This window comes from Scedosporium apiospermum (genome assembly GCF_000732125.1).
Source record: "Scedosporium apiospermum strain IHEM 14462 chromosome Unknown SEQ_SAPIO_0088, whole genome shotgun sequence".
NCBI lineage: Eukaryota > Fungi > Ascomycota > Sordariomycetes > Microascales > Microascaceae > Scedosporium > Scedosporium apiospermum.
Window position 1 is genome coordinate 2,034,887 of NW_015971789.1, and position 15,403 is coordinate 2,050,289.

Consider the following 15,403-nt stretch of genomic DNA (forward strand, 5'->3'; position numbering starts at 1 on the left):
CATCGGGGACTAGCAATGTGTTCTACGGCCTAAATTCGGACACTCGGCTTAAGTATCGTAGATATCCGCATAAGGGGAGTCGTCATCATCATTGCTAGTCGTGTCTCGGTCCAGCCTCTGATGTGAGGTTGGAGATATGGGAAGTATTACCTTCCCCGGGGTGCACATTCGTGATAAAAGTTCGCAGTCTGGCGGCGGTGGCAGCAAACGGTTGGGGATGCACGCCAGTCGCTGTACAAAAACAAATGAGCATCGCGCGGATGCAAAAGAAGAAATTTCGAAAAGAGAACAGAAAAAATGTGGTATCATGAAGCAATGACGAGATAAAGCGACAATGAAACCAAGATAACCAACGATCCGGTATATAGAGGAAGAAAAGAAGAAGGAAAACTCTCGTGTGCGAATAAGGCAGAAAAAAAGAAAACGTAACGACCTCGGCGTATAATTAGTAGAGTGTTTCCTCGCGGAGGCGGCTCTTAGAAGGCTGAGGCGTAAGATTCGGAATGGCACCAGCTCCAAAGATGGCGCTCTCTCGGCGCTTGCTATAATCTCCCTCAAAAATCGGTCTGTCATATCCAGGATTGGCAGTCCTTGGTGGGTTGTAAAAGGCCGTCGGGTCGAATCCCGAGGGAGCATTGAAACCGCTCTCATAAGCCGGTCGCAGACTAGAGCCCGAAGAGGTTTGCTGTTGTTGCTGGGCCAAGTATTGGGGCTCGTAGTTGGTCTGGCGGCCGCCCATTGGGAAAGACGGCGGCGGCGTAGGTGATCCGCGTGCCTCGTTGAGATTCATGAGGAGAGGGGGGGTGGGAGACGCCCTGGGAGCATCCATGACATTTTGCATGAGTCGCTGTCGATGAGGTGACGCGTTGCTGCCTTGAGAGGTCGAAGGACGCGGTTGTGGTTCAAACGACGGGCGACCGGGTCCTTGTGACTGAGAATCAGACTCTGAGGTCGGCGATGGCAACTCGTATTCCTCAGGGTCAATGCCGAAAACACCCTCATAATTCTGCAAGAACATAGCGAAGACGGGTGCCGGGATGTTAAGAGTAGGCGAGAAAACAATACCGACATTCCTCACCGTCATCTTATTCACGTCCGCGTTGTTGATAATCTTGATCAAAAACGCAATCAAGTATTTCAGCAACGTCGCGTTGGCCTGAGGAAGCCGCACAACAAGCTCGCTCAACGCAGCAACCTTCTCCTTCAAATTGGACAACTCGGTCACGGCCAGGAATTCGAGGTGGAGGTCGCGGGTAAGTATAGTCGTCGGCAACTCACGAAGGTATAGCTTGAGAAGAGAAGCAACCGCATGAATGTCATAGTAAGTGCGATCATTAACGAGATCCACGTCGCTCTCATTGTTGAAGCGTTCTCGGAGTTGCTTGATGACCACGTTGGATCCACTGAGCCGGAATATACCCTCCTCAAAGACAGCATTCCTGGAATCGAGGTACTGGATGCATCTGTATACGACAGCAGGCAGAGGAACGTTGACATCAACCGGCGCGTTAAAGCGGACTGCCTCAGCCAGAGGAGCCCCGAAAACTTGGCGAATCGGGCCCTTGTAGTCGGGAGGAGTAGAAGAGCTAGCCCCATCAAAAAGCGAGTCTTGGCCATCGGATGAAGACCTGGTCTTGGGACCGAAGCCGAAGAAGCTGCGCTTCCGCTGCTTTTTTTCTTCGTAGCTCGGTGGTGCGAGACCGGGAGTAGTAAGTCCCATCTTGGTACCCCACGATGAGGAATCGGAGATGACTTGGGGATCCCGGGGCGCGGAGATCACGGGGATTTGGACTTCACCGTCGTAGGCGTTGCCCCCGAAGCCAGATCCAGTCTTTGGACGTTCCCCGCCTGCGGTCCTGGGCCGCTCAGAGGTTCCGCCACCGTTTCGGCCACGCGGAATGCCTTGAGGGGTGTCACCCGCAGTTGTCGAGTCATAGCTCACTCCGATGAGCGTCTCCGAGCTAGAAGGTTGATGCTGTGACTTCCCCTGCTCGCGCTTCTTCCTCGGCTGACCCTTGGACGATTTACCGGCGTTGTCATTCGAGCCCCGGCGTTCAGGTTGGCCTCGCTTCTGCTGGGGCTGATCGTCATCGTCAGGGTCTCGGTAATCGATCCACCGGAGAAGCGTCTCCACCCACTGGTCTCGCTCCATATCGCTTTCTGCGCACAAGACGTGCTTGACGTGGCTGCTAGTATCTTTCTTCTTGGGCTCCAGGATCAAGAAAGCATGGCGGTATTGGTTGTCAATTTCATCCGGCGGGTTCGGTCCACGAGCCGGGGCCGGGGACTGGTTGTCCTGGTGTTGAGACTGCTTGCCAATCTGGGCGTTCTGCAGCTTGATCGTGCCAAGATGGGCCCCGCCCGGAGTCTCGTAGTATTTGAGAAGCGGGCCTTCAAGGACAAAGTAACGCGCCTTCCACCCGCCAAAGTTCTTTCCACGCTTAGTGAGATACCCGCTGATTAGTGGGCGGCCTCCGGCTCCCTTTCGGGTGGAAGCGGCAACAACCTTCTTCCTGACACCAACGGTCTCTTCCGAGTTTGGTGGCAGTGTGTTGGTGGAGAGATACTTGCACAGCTCTACGGCAGTATCATGATCAAGAGGGGAGTTCATCAATTCGTCCAAGTAGTGATCGAGGGCAACCCTCCTGGCATCAAGTTTAGCGGGAGAATGCCCACTGAAGAGCGAGCGATCAGGGGTCCTTGCCGTGAAGGCAGCGCATTGCTTCATCCGCGAATCAAGCTTGGAGAGAGATGCCGAGTCCTTCTCCACGCGCCAAAGCTCACCACCATCGGCACGAGAAACGACGGCAAGGGTGAAGACGGGGTCCTCCTCAAGTTGCGTGAGTGAGAGCAAACTGGCTCTAGATGGCTTCATCCTCGAAGAAGCGACACGGACTTCGACTGACGGCAGGGCATTGGGCGGCATCAGCAAATCAGGGTACTCGTCCGTCACGAGTCCCTTGAAGATGTGGGTCCGATGAGTAGGACTATCTTGGTGCTGGGACTCCGGGGTTGAAGGTGAGTTCTCCGCGCTAATCCTGTTGATCGTCAAGGGCTTGGGGGTGGGTGTGGCCAAGGAGGTGTTCGATGTCCTTGGTCCAGTTGTAAGCTGAGCGGAGGGAGGGAGAGGAATGGGTTGTCGGGGAGGTCGGGGTGAGAGCGGTGGTGCGTTCGCTAGCGTCATACCGCGGGGAGACATCGGCGGGGAGGCACCTAGAAGAGGGGTGCGCAGTCCTCCCATGCCGAATGGCCGCGGGCTCGAGGGAAGTCCAGGACTAAGCAAAGCAGGTGGCATTCCAAGATCTCCATTCATCATACCGTCAAGAGAAGATTGCACAACGGTTTCCCGAATTGCAGGAGCAGAAGGCACGTGTCTTGGGCTGATGGGAATGGTCGCAGAGTCCTTGCCGCGCTCATGCATCACAGTAGGCGTTTGCTGGCTCTTTGGGCTCTTGCTCTTCTTAGAGAGACTTCTAGCTTCGGCTTCCTTCACGGCCTGAGCATGTCGGTCACGTTCATCCTCTTCCCTTGTCCTCCGTCGACCTCGCTTTTCATCAACGATTTCATCTACTTCCAGGATGTCATCGTAGTCCGTGTCGGTCTCCTCGTCATCGGCGACACCAGGCTTCTGACCTTTGCCAAGTTGAAGGGGAGCAGGAGGAGCCTTTCTCGGAGGGGGAGCAGGAAATTGGCCAAGGCCATCCTCGCCGCCAGGTTGAGGCGCTGAGGGAAGTCCGGTCGGAAGAGCCGGCGGGGGTCGTGGGGGAGGGACGCTAGGCGGGTCGCTGGGTAGACTTCTAGATGGAGGGATAGAGAAGCTGATAGGAAGGTCCTTTATTTGTTGGTTCGCGTCGCCTCTTCGCGACTCATCGGCAGCTTGCTCCTCTGCTACGTGGTTGTACCCATCGAGCGCATGCTCTTCGGGCTTTGGCATTATATGAGCAGGGTCCAAAAGTTCACCGACAGCGGAGGGGGGTGGATTGGGATTGTCGGCCGGTGGTGTAATTGGATAGGGAGCCATCGTCATATCTACCGGTGAATGCTTCTGGCTGTCGGAATCAAGGTTGGGGGAGTCGGGCACTGCAACACTGAGAACCTGAGTCTTCGCGAGGTCGCCGGCTTTAGCTGAGCGATCCTTGTTAGAGTCTGGAGTGTTTGCAGAGGCAGGAGAATCTCCCGAAGCCCGTGTCTCGAAAGCCCTGCTAAGCTCAGGCAGTGCAAGGACTTCCTTTAGCTTTTTGCGGTACTTTTCTTTGTCTTTCAAGGCTCGCTCCAAATCCTTGTTCAGGCCCAGGATCATGGCACGTTGTTTGTCGACAAGCCTCCATAGTTGGGAATTCTGCTGTGCTTGGGAATTCTTTTCTTTCAAAAGATACTGTATCACAGCCTCAGCACTCCCGGCCGTTTTTATTAAATGGGCAATATCGGCACTGGTTGTGGAGGGTTCTGATGCGGCGGCGCCCTTTGCGGGCTGGGATTTTGAGGATATGGCAGAGATTGCGGAATCAATGGACGAATTCCGAGGTGGTGTCTGGCCACCATTCACCCTCGGGGTGGAGACTGAGCCAGCCATCATGGTCGCTGCTCGGGTATTCGGCGGCGAGGAGGAAGGCGAGTGGCGCCTACGAGAGGCTCTAGATACGCGAATTATTCAGGGCCGACTCGAAGAGGTCATCCGGAGGGACGCAGGTATGGAATCGGCTGTTTATGAGGTCTGTTAGACGGAGGAGAGGTCAGGCAGCGCGGCGAACGCCTTCTTCTACAAACGCGACCGGGCGAGGATGTGAATAGCCCCAAGGCAGGCGGGGATTGACATACCTAGGGCTAGCCACTATAGCAGACCGGTCGTCAAGAACCCGAGTTGACTAGGAGCAAGTGAACGGGACCGGGAAGTGAAAGAGTACAGGTCGGAAGCAGAGGTCGTCGTGGTCACGTTTCGAAATGAAGGCAGATTCGGAGAGATCGGTAGAAATCTACTGCTGAAGATCGCAGGGCCAGGTGTCAGTCTCTTCGGACTCCTTCACCATCAAGAGGTAGTCCCCACCGAAGACTTGGGGCAATGATAAAGGAGAGAAGGCGAGCGGGTTGACGAGCAGCGAGCGAAGCCGCAACGGGAGTCCAGTCTCGACGATGTAAGGGAGTGGGACGCAGGAAATCTCGCCGGCATAAATGGCGTACCTACTATTCTTCTCTCTTCTGCTTTTCTTCCTCGTTTCTTTCTGTTGCGTCCTGAACCAGAAGACGACCTGAATCAACAGAGGCAGGAATTGACGTTACCATGAAGCCCTGGTCCTGAGTCCAAATCTATGCCTGGGTGGTTGTGAGGACGAGGGGGCGTGTGAGAGCGGAGGAGGGAAGAAGTAATAGAACAAGGAAAAAAAGATTAAATGAGATCGAATGCAGAATGGCCCGCGGGTAACAAGAGGGAAATGCAAAGGGGGGTGGGGACTAGTGGGCGTTTCCTGGGTCTCTTCTGCATACAACGGCTGTACACTATGTATGAAGAGAAATTAGAGTGAGAGACAGAGAGAGAGAGAGAGACAACGCTAGCCGACTTGTAGCGTAGTGCAAGAAGTCGTATTAGTGGAGGGCAGCGAGTACCGTTGAACATTGTGAACATTGGACCTTCAACAGTTCGATGGGAAGACGAAAGCCAGCAGCACATCGTCTTTCATACTGCTACAAGTACGAAGTAAACACCAAAATCAGGACTGCTATAATAGCCTCTCAACGCCTCCAATTCACCAAAGGTCTCGATCTAATTCTGTTTCGACTCTCCTTCGTACAGGCTTGGGGGTTGCAGCGTCACAGTATTACAGAATAACCTGAACCGTGTGCAGGAGGCTAGTGTACATGTGTAGCGTATCTGCAGTGTACGAAGTACATCAGGAATCTGGTTCCTGTCACAAGTCCCAGGCGCAAGTGCGGGTGGGTGATAAGGAGTAAGGCGGTACAGGAAACACAGGAAACACTCGCTTGCAGGCTTCGGAGAGGGGAGTGTGCTTGTACCGCTACATCCCCAGTGACAGTCCAACTTTGATCCTCTTTGCATTGGGGCACGGGACAATTGGGGGCATGGCTGGGCAAATGTACGAAGTACAGCAGACATGAGGTGCAACGGTTTCTGTTGCCGCATCGAGCTCGAGAGCACAACAGCGGCATGTACGGAATACTTCAGACACTGGGATAGCAATCTGGCACTTTGCATCAACAAAGTCGTACCAGAGTTCAGAAACGCAGGGCTCGAGGAACCTGGCTCATCCGGCATCCAATCAATCCTCGCACCTTGCCCCCGGAGGCTGATATCCAGGCAGTCAATAAGACTTTCGAGGCGAAGATCTTGGGCAGTTTCGGCGGAAGGCAGAGATTCTGTTGCATCTCATAATTGAGAGCACTTTCATCTCATGTGTTAGCATGGTTTTGTCGGTCTGTTGGGGATTGTAATTTCCACCCCAAACAATGCACAGCTGTCCTCAGAGGTGAAGAAGATGTCTTGTTAATCCCAAGTTTCCCAGAGATAAGAGGAACCCTCGCATCACACACAAGGTGAGGCTAGGAGGAAGAGCCATCAATGTGCCAGAGGTGCCGAAGTTTGGAGTAGTCGAGGTAGTATTAATAAGTCCCTGTAATAATGGAACTTGGATCCAGGAGTCTTGGACTGTTTGGAGTGTAGGCTGTGACATGGCTAGCAATGCGATCGGTGGCTGGCGAAGGGGTCAGGCAATCCACATCAATATGAAGTTAGGGGGGAATTAATTGACAAGCAGAGGAGGAATTGGGCGGTCAGAGCGCTTGTTGAGGGAAGGTGGTACTGAGGTACTTCGTCCAAGTACTTTCCATGGAATGTCCGAGCCGGATGTCAACTGCCGTACCCAGGGGGCTAGACTATTGTGTACTGGATTGATGGGTTGAATGCTCAAACTCAATCTTGACTCCAGGGGATTTCTTTCGAGGGCAAGGGTTTCCATCCTTCTATCTGAAGCCGCCTTTCGTACTTCGGAGACCTAGAAGCGAATGCATCAACAAGCAGTGTCTTCGGATTATTACTTGGAGGTAATAGGAAGTGATGCGAGAGAAAGACAAATCCTTGCTTCAACCAGTCCGCCTTCACAAAGAGATGATGGAACAAAGGGAGAGCCAAAAAAGAAAAGAAGAATCATTTCGATAGATGTCAAACAAACAATGGCTTGCAGAAATGCATCGACACCAGCCGCGGCTTTTGGATGAAGCAAGGTCCCCATTTCCCCCAGTCCTGAATCCCTTGTCAACAACGCACGGTCGAGGCACGAGGCTTTTTCATTGTCCTGTCCTGTCAAAATAAATGGGGGCTGCCAAGCGGGTTCATCTGACAGAACATTTCTTGACAGATCCCAGCTTAATGTTCAAGGTGTCAAAGAGTGCATATCGAACGTCTCAACAGTTGCCACAGACACAACCCTCTCAGAAAAGGGTTAGATTGATCAATGGGTGTGTGGCCTGCAGCACAAGCAGACAACTAGCCTGGTCAGCCATGGCGACACGATGATGTTTGAAGTTCTGCCGCACTGAATTAGAAGATACGGATGGGCACACTAAGACTCCTTTTCAACACACTCACCAATCACCAATAAACCACTTCGTAGATGTACACTTCGCAAGTTCGAACCGGCCTGGAAGATTCCGATCACCTTGTCCAAAGGACGGTACATCGGGAATCGTGCTGGAAAAGGGAATCCCATTTCCTGTCTTCATGTATCATGCAGGAGGTTGGCGCTAACACTGCAGGTACTCTAACCTAAAAGACCAAGTCGGCAACCAAGCACAGGTGCGCTTGAAGCTAATACCAATACGCCCAAGTTGCATCAATGACTGCACACACAATTGAACCCTTTTCTTGGTTCCTCTCCTTAGGGAAACTTATCCGCATGACATCTGGAGCAACTGTGGGGGATGGGCCCGGCCGTTGCGAGTCCCCACGGCTGAAGCGTAATAGTGTATACGCATCGCGGTAAACTAGAACCGGCTGATCTCTATGATGTACGCAGTGGTAGTATGTAGACCCTATTGCTCTCGAATTTTGTGCGGAGATGATATCAGGGTACTTCGTATTTCTGAGGAACCACGACAGTTCTCGGTCCTAGTTTCGCAGGGATATCGTAAATTACTTGGATACATCTATTTCCTTTCCACCTCCTACAAAAAATGGCCCCCTGTACCACCTAGTGTAGAACCTGCACCGAGCCGGTTTCGTAGGCTGTGGAATATTAACTGTCGTCCAACCTGGGGAAACCCCGGATTCACTGGCTCTTGCGAAGTAATCCACACATCAGATCTGTGCTTCGGCTCGGACTTCGAGAGGAGGTGTGAAAAGATACATTGTGTGGTAGCTATCAAGGTCTTGCTCGCCGTTATCGGATAAGGGAATTGTAAGAAAAAGATTGGGGTAAACATGAAGAAGTTGATGGCCGGGGTTCCGCCTTCAATACTGCCACCATTTCGTATGCCCGGGGCTAGTCCGTTGCTAACGCCCAAGCGTGGTGACCGAGAAAACGAAGAGAGAGAATCATTCAATGTCGGCTCTCCTGCAGAACGTTGGCGTGGGGTCGTAAATGAACACAAACTCCAAGTGCACACTCTTCTGACAGAAAGGGGGCTCTGTAGGGCGTACGCAGTGGCTGGGGCTTGATTGGCACAGATACGCAGGCTCTGTTCGAGCCTTTGACCCAACCATCCGGATCGGATACCAGGCGATCGAGAAAATAAAACACGAAACGAATAAAGATGCCCTATGGCCGCGGTAGGTGGCTACAATGGGCCTTTGGGCAAGCTTCCCACCTTCTTTGATAGTTTAATACGAAGTAGTTCAGATGATAGGGTCAACGTGCCATTGAATACGGACCTCAGAACAAGCTTTTTGATCCGTCGATGGTTTTCCCGACGTCATCTTGACCCCTTTGATACGGACCAACTTCTCAATCTGTCTCCCACGTGGGCAACTCGACTACTTGCGCGAAATTCCATCCATGACTGCCCAAGTAGGTTTTCCTAGGCGGTGTACGAAGTATGTAATTTGCTGCAAGCAGGCAACAAGGATCTGGGGAAGACAAAAGCCTGTGGAGTCTTCATCGTGTGGGCGTGGGTGGTACGAGAATTCGTCCAAATTTCATTAAGATGGACAGACAGTTCTCCAACAGAGAGTCCATCTCCTCGTACTTCATGGTTTAGTCCGCTAGAAGCGGAGCCCGTAATATTAAAGCTTGCTATAATCTCCGTGTTCGACTTCACGTTTTAGTTTCCAGCGTGAGCAACGGCGCCAAGCAAGACACGCCGAAGTCAATTGGTCTCAGGAAATAACCAGGGGCCTCGGACTTTGTAGTTTATGAAGTGTGAAGTAACGTTGAATAGTTTCCTCCGTCCCATCGTCCTTGCCTAGTTAGTTGAGCTTCGCACTGGATTGGATTACTCACGTAAATTACTTCATATGTACCTTCCAATCGTCCTCTGCCACCCGCCCCTTCCAAGCGAGGTTTTAATGGCTGCAGCGGCAAGAAGAACCCGTGAAACATCTCGCCCGGTTCCTGCATGTGACGGAAATTGAATGTGGGATGAATTATTACCCTCTTACAGCCACGAGAAGCAGCATCTAAGACAACTCGTCCCGTATAGATTAGAATGTTTCAACATTTGGGACTTGGAGTACTCGAATGGACTCGAGTCTCGAAGAATGAATGGGCACTTGGCAAGATGGAGAAAGCGCCTCAAACGGCTTGGGAAGATGAAGAGCACTAGACTAATACAGAAGAGGCTAAACCTCTTCGCACTAACCCCCTCTCGGAAACACTTCAGGGATTTGATTGCTTTTCTCGATCTGCTTGCTTTGGTGGCGTCAGTATCATTTTTTGCTGGTAAGGCGCTGTTAGTCTGGGGAAGAAGCGCCATGCTTATTTGCGACACAAGATTGCACTAATAATAATCAGTCTATTCTTGGAAGTTGGCTGTCAAACCTTGAGCTGACAGCCCAGCAGGGTTTCTATGAGTACGAAGTAGACAAGATGGTGTCTTGCCCACAGCACTCGATCGAGCTTTTGCGAGGCTTCAGCCAGCCAACGCAAGGTGAGACGCGTGACGTGTTTTGCTATGAATGGTAGGGGATCGCCAAACGACAATTTGAAAGCATTCAGTTCAAATCCAGAAACAAGGACAACTCAAACAACAAGCACCTGTCCGCGCTGGAGAGTATCAACAAAAGGACTGGCACTGGCTCGAGTGATGGTTTCGGCACAGGCCCAAGCCTCGATCTTCGTGCTTAGGCACCATCCTTTAGAACTAAATTTATCGTTTGGATCATTCAGATGATTGTTACCACCACTCTTCTTAAGATTCTCTGACCTCCTCTGTCTGGAAAAGAGACGGAAGTCCCCCATCCAGTCACACACTTCGCAATCTTCAGGTCTGCCCGTGTGGCTGAGAACGTTTCGGTCTCTGCACGGCGGTCCATCCTCGCACCCTTCACGAATGGATGATGGTGTGGACAGCCGGCGTCAGCGATAGCCCAAGATCTCACTCTTGAAGTACACTTCTCCGCTTGACAGCGCGTTAGGGCGGGCCGGTGTATTGGGAGGAGGAGAAATGTGCCCTTTACACACCCACCTTGCGACGAATCGAAACCTTGTGTGAAGAAGCCGCGGGCTCCTGAAACCCTACCGAAAAAAGAATAACAAATCCCCGGATTGAGCAACACACTTTAACTTCATTTACCTCATTTTGCCAAGTGTTTGTCGTAGTCTGATCTCTCTAACCCTGCTCCAGCTCCTGAGCTTGCCTCGACCGGTGCGTCCCTCGCTGCCTTTGCACACGCAATCCTCTTGACAGATCAGGCCGAATCAAAGGAGATGAATGTTGGATATCTGAGATATGATCGCCACAACGCTCATTCATTCAGGCGGATCGTGGTCAGGGTAAACCGGGGCGATCTTGGGCGGAAAGACACACGGCCGAGCGCAAAACAAGCATTTCAGATCACCGATCTCTATTGAACCATTCAAGGACACTTATTCTTCATCAACCACGGTGGCGGTGGTTATCGGGTTCTAGACTCGCGTTCCATTTCCGTAATTCCAACCCAGACCTTATTCCGACCGCCTTGCTCGGTTTATCGGAGTTGGCTTTTGTGATCGTGACCCGGGATGACCGGCTCTCGCCTCGAGTTCCCGGGCTCCCTAGGCTTGCAACACTCAACTTTCTTAGAATATACGCATGAAGCATCGTGTTACAGCATCCTCATCAGAGTCTGGCCGGTTTTCGAGCTCTTTCTTTTATGAACACTGTTGTGAGACTGAGACATTTATTTCACCTCAAGACTGTGTCACCAGGCACCTTTTGATGCATCTTTCGCGAATGCACTCGGCGAACGAACAGAGTCCGGATCCTCTTGATTGACTTCATTGACCACTGGCAAGGAACTAGAAGGCTATTTTGGACTTCGCATATTTTACCTTAAAAAGAAAAATCTGAAACACATCTCCAGATGCTCTGCCAGGCGTCCAAGTTCGGCAAATACTTTCAGGAGTCTCGAGTTAGTTTCATCATTTCTGCAAGTGCGGTACAGCGTAGGAGGCGGGGATGGAGGACGGTTTTCTATTAACAACAATGGGCAGCACAGGCATTCCAGGGACGGGACACAGCATCAATGATTGCTCAATGATGCAGCGCTCATCACCCTGCAGCGGTTCTTCTTCAGCTTTGCTTCGTGGAGACACACAGCCACATTTTAAAAATAAATGAAATGGGACGGCTCGTCGGTGGCTCGTTGGTGCAGCGAAGCATTGGAGATAAGGTTTGAGGGGTTGGCAGGCCACAGGACGGAGATGCACTTTCCTCGGAGTTCTACGCCAACTACGACCTTCAGGGGTGGAAGTATACGACGCTGCGATCTGTCCGTGTGCCTCGATGGCAGCTTGGCGAAACTTCGAAGTGGTGACAGCCGGGCATCGCCTTCCGCAGCCTATGCCGGACTACCACCCTAGCCGCTCTCAATTCAAGCCTTGACATCGACCCGACCTTCCTTCTCACGGACCTTTCGCGGGGGCATCATCCCCCCTTTACCTTTACCCCAGGAATGGCCGCCCTCCTCATGTGCCCTCCCGGTGAAACATGAAAGAGTAAAGGATGTCAAGAGTCTCAGAAATATCAGATGAAAGGTGAAATCATCAATAGCTTTTTGCTAAGATATGTCGCGTGTGTCCGGGCGTTCTCTAGGTTATTCTCGGCTCACTTTTCCTCGAAGATGTGAAACGTGAAAGGTGGAATTAATGACGGCTGCTGGGACAACACGCGACCACTTGTTGACTTTGATGCGATATCGTGGTTCAGTTTAGGGTTTTTTCGTCGAGTCTCAGCTGTAACGTCCCATCAAGTCTCAGTAGTGGCAACATATTGTCAGATCAGGCCCTGGGCTATCTTTCCATGAATCGCGTTCTAGAATCTGGTTCATGATATAAACTCGAAAACTAGCTCCCATCATACCAAATAACATTGCCATGCATGCCGCCATTCAACATTTCCGTGATGTCATGTTCATAAGGCTCTACCCATAGTCGTAACACATATCTGAATAAATCATACAAGAACAAGCAATCCAAATATTTTCCAAATCAATCATAGTACTGCCGAGCGCGTCCTCGCTCATCAACGACAACAATTTCCGTCTCCTCACAAACGCTGGAAACGCTCGACGGTGACGGGCTCCTCCTCTCATACACCGGCACGTCGACATATCTGTAGGCTGGCCGGGGTTGTGGCCGGGGTTGTGGATGTGGTTCTGGTTTAGGCTCAACCCGTCTCTCTACTGGGACAGGATAGGGCACGGGGATTTTGATGGGAACGAGCCTCTCCCTCTCGACCTCGATGGGAATAACTCTCTCCCTTTCGACATAAATCTCCCTATCCCGACGTCGGCTTCGGCTTCGGCTCCGGCTCCGGCTCTTCCGGCTTGACTTGCTCGAGCGGGAGGACTTGGACGACCTCCCCGATGATGACTCTACATCTACCTCGATGATACAAGGCGGTTCCGGCTCTGGTTCCGGCTCACAGATGGGTGGTGAGGGCGGCTTTGGTTCCGGCACGGGGCAGATGACTGGCGGAGGCGGAAGAGGGAGTGGCGGCGGTGGGGGAGGCGGTGGAGGTACCACGACGACCGGCGGTGGACATGGCGCCGGGGGTGGAGAAGGTGGACATGGTGGAGGGATGTAAACTACAGTCGTCTTCTTTTTGATCGTTCTTGTCGGGTAAGTCGGTCCCTCGACGTACACCCTCCTCCTATGTCTGTGATGGTGGTGATGGTGGTCATCTATGGAGCGAGGTCAGCACAGTCCGATGATAAACTCCAGGAACGTTGTACGTCATACCCATACTGGAAGTTAATTGATATAGCTAAACTTTAGTCGATTGATATGAATGTTGATCGTCTGAGATGGTGAAAAGTAAGGTGGCGAACGGGTCTTTGTTGAAAGAGTACTAGTGGGGTGGGCGTGGCTATTATAGACCTTTTTTTCGTTCCTTCGTTTTCGTCTGGCATTTTCTGGAATGCAAACCAGGGGTCCATTTTGTCACTTGCAAATGGACCCTGAGTGTCCATCTGGAGACACTTTGGAATTTACAGAATGAGGCACCATGTCATGAGGGTAATCGGCAGTCTTCATTGGCCTGGCTCGATCATGGCGGGGATGACCGATGACGCTGGTCATGAGGCCGCGTCGAGAACCGATCGTATCATTGGTGCGCCGCCCATCACCCAGAATCTGATGACGTCTGCCCTGACCAAAGCCAAGGAACCGAGGGTCATTTAACGAACAATTCCACCGCGAGGGCTGAGCAAGGTCCCCAGTTGTTGGCGTCACGGTGCGCTAGCGAGATGCTCGGGTGGTGTACAGCATTGCCTACTTGAGCGCAGCAGCCATCTGCAACTTTGCGGAGAGTCCCCACCGAACTCGCAGATGGGCGCACCGAGTCTTGAAAAGAGGCCGGTTGTTGGACACACGGGAACACGCAGTTGCTTGGCTCGGAGGAACCGCGAATGACGGGTAGAGAGCGGCTCAAACCAAATCTGCTTGTCTCACCAAAGTCGGACGGATTTCCTTAAGGGCCTAGATGTGATAGCTGCTGCGTTGCTACATAGGCACTTGACGTTCCTCCCGGCCGAGACCGTGAATGGTGGTTTTGATAGTGTGTGAATATGTAGGCCGGTGAGAATAGGTGCCGTCGAACGCATACTCTTCAAGACCACAACGCTGCACAAAGTAATAAGACACCCACCCACTACTACCTGCTAGAGGAGAGAGCACCCAACTTGCCATTGGTGAAATCCATTCTCAGTATCACGAGGTTATGAATAACAACGAGATAATAGGCTATCCCGACGACAATGCAATCTCTCGCTCGCTATTATAGATAAAGTTACCTTGCCGCAAATCTAAATACCAAGTTCACCGTGGGATCATTCACATAGCATGACAAGTGATTATTCGCGTTTAGGCTGCGAACGTACGGCGTACGCGTAGTCGTAGCGAGGGACGGATCTATGAAGAAAAACCCTACAGCGTTGATGATGCCGCCGACAGGGCTTCCTTTGGCAACTTTCGTACCACAGAAAAGCTGACCGTCGGGCTGGAGGGTCAGTTGCATTGCGGCTGAACGATCTGAGGTATAGAAGGCGTAGGAAATACTGCCGGATACAAACTCTCCGAGGTATTCATTTTGAGGTTGACCGTCAAGGATGATTTACGCGATCCCGGTAATCGCTGGCCGCGTAGGTTCAGGGGTTGACGTTACCGTGAAAAAGGTTGTTGGCTCGTTGGTGGTGGAATCCTCAGTAGTGGCAGCTTCAGTGATAGCAGAAGCTGTCTCGGCAACCTCTATAGAGGTAGATAGCTCTAGGCCTGCGGTTGTTGAAGGTGAAGACGTAGACTCGGATTCGATGGAAGACTCGGTAGCGGACTCGGATGCAAACGACGTTTCTGGTTCGTCACTTGGTGATGTGAAAGGCGTGGTGGCCGATTCCGTTGCCGACTCGGCTTCAGTTACCGCTTCAATCACAGAGGACTCACTTGTCGAATCAGCTGCGGGTTCGGCAGTAGAGTCTGTGGCCGATCTTGACGTTATTTCTGTAGCTGGTTCCTGGAATGTCTCGGTAGTGGACGATGTAGGCTCAGTTTCCGGTTCTATTGATATCGTAGACTGTTCGTCCGAGGCAGTAGTGGATTCAGTGGTAGAAGTCGTGGCTGGTTCTAGGGATGTGTCGGTAGCAGATGATGTAGGCCCAGCTTCGGATTCCGTTGACTGTACATTCGAATAGGTAGCAAATTCAGTAGTAAAAGCTGTGGCCGATTCATGGGTGATTGACGTAGACGTTGCGTCGATCGTTGGT

At 52.0% G+C, this 15,403-nt stretch overlaps 1 protein-coding gene and 1 pseudogene across 1 annotated transcript; both read right to left on the bottom strand.

Moving 5' to 3' along the window:
* Positions 1–445: 445 nt before the first annotated feature.
* On the bottom strand, positions 446–4,576 carry SAPIO_CDS3539 (annotated as a pseudogene; the record flags this gene model as incomplete).
* Positions 4,577–12,921: 8,345 nt separating this feature from the next.
* On the bottom strand, positions 12,922–13,215 carry SAPIO_CDS3540 (uncharacterized protein; the record flags this gene model as incomplete). The annotated part of the gene is made up of 2 exons (XM_016786313.1): positions 12,922–13,018; positions 13,070–13,215. 2 exons carry the CDS (start codon positions 13,213–13,215, stop codon positions 12,922–12,924), a joined length of 243 nt encoding a protein of 80 aa, XP_016644319.1.
* Positions 13,216–15,403: the final 2,188 nt, after the last annotated feature.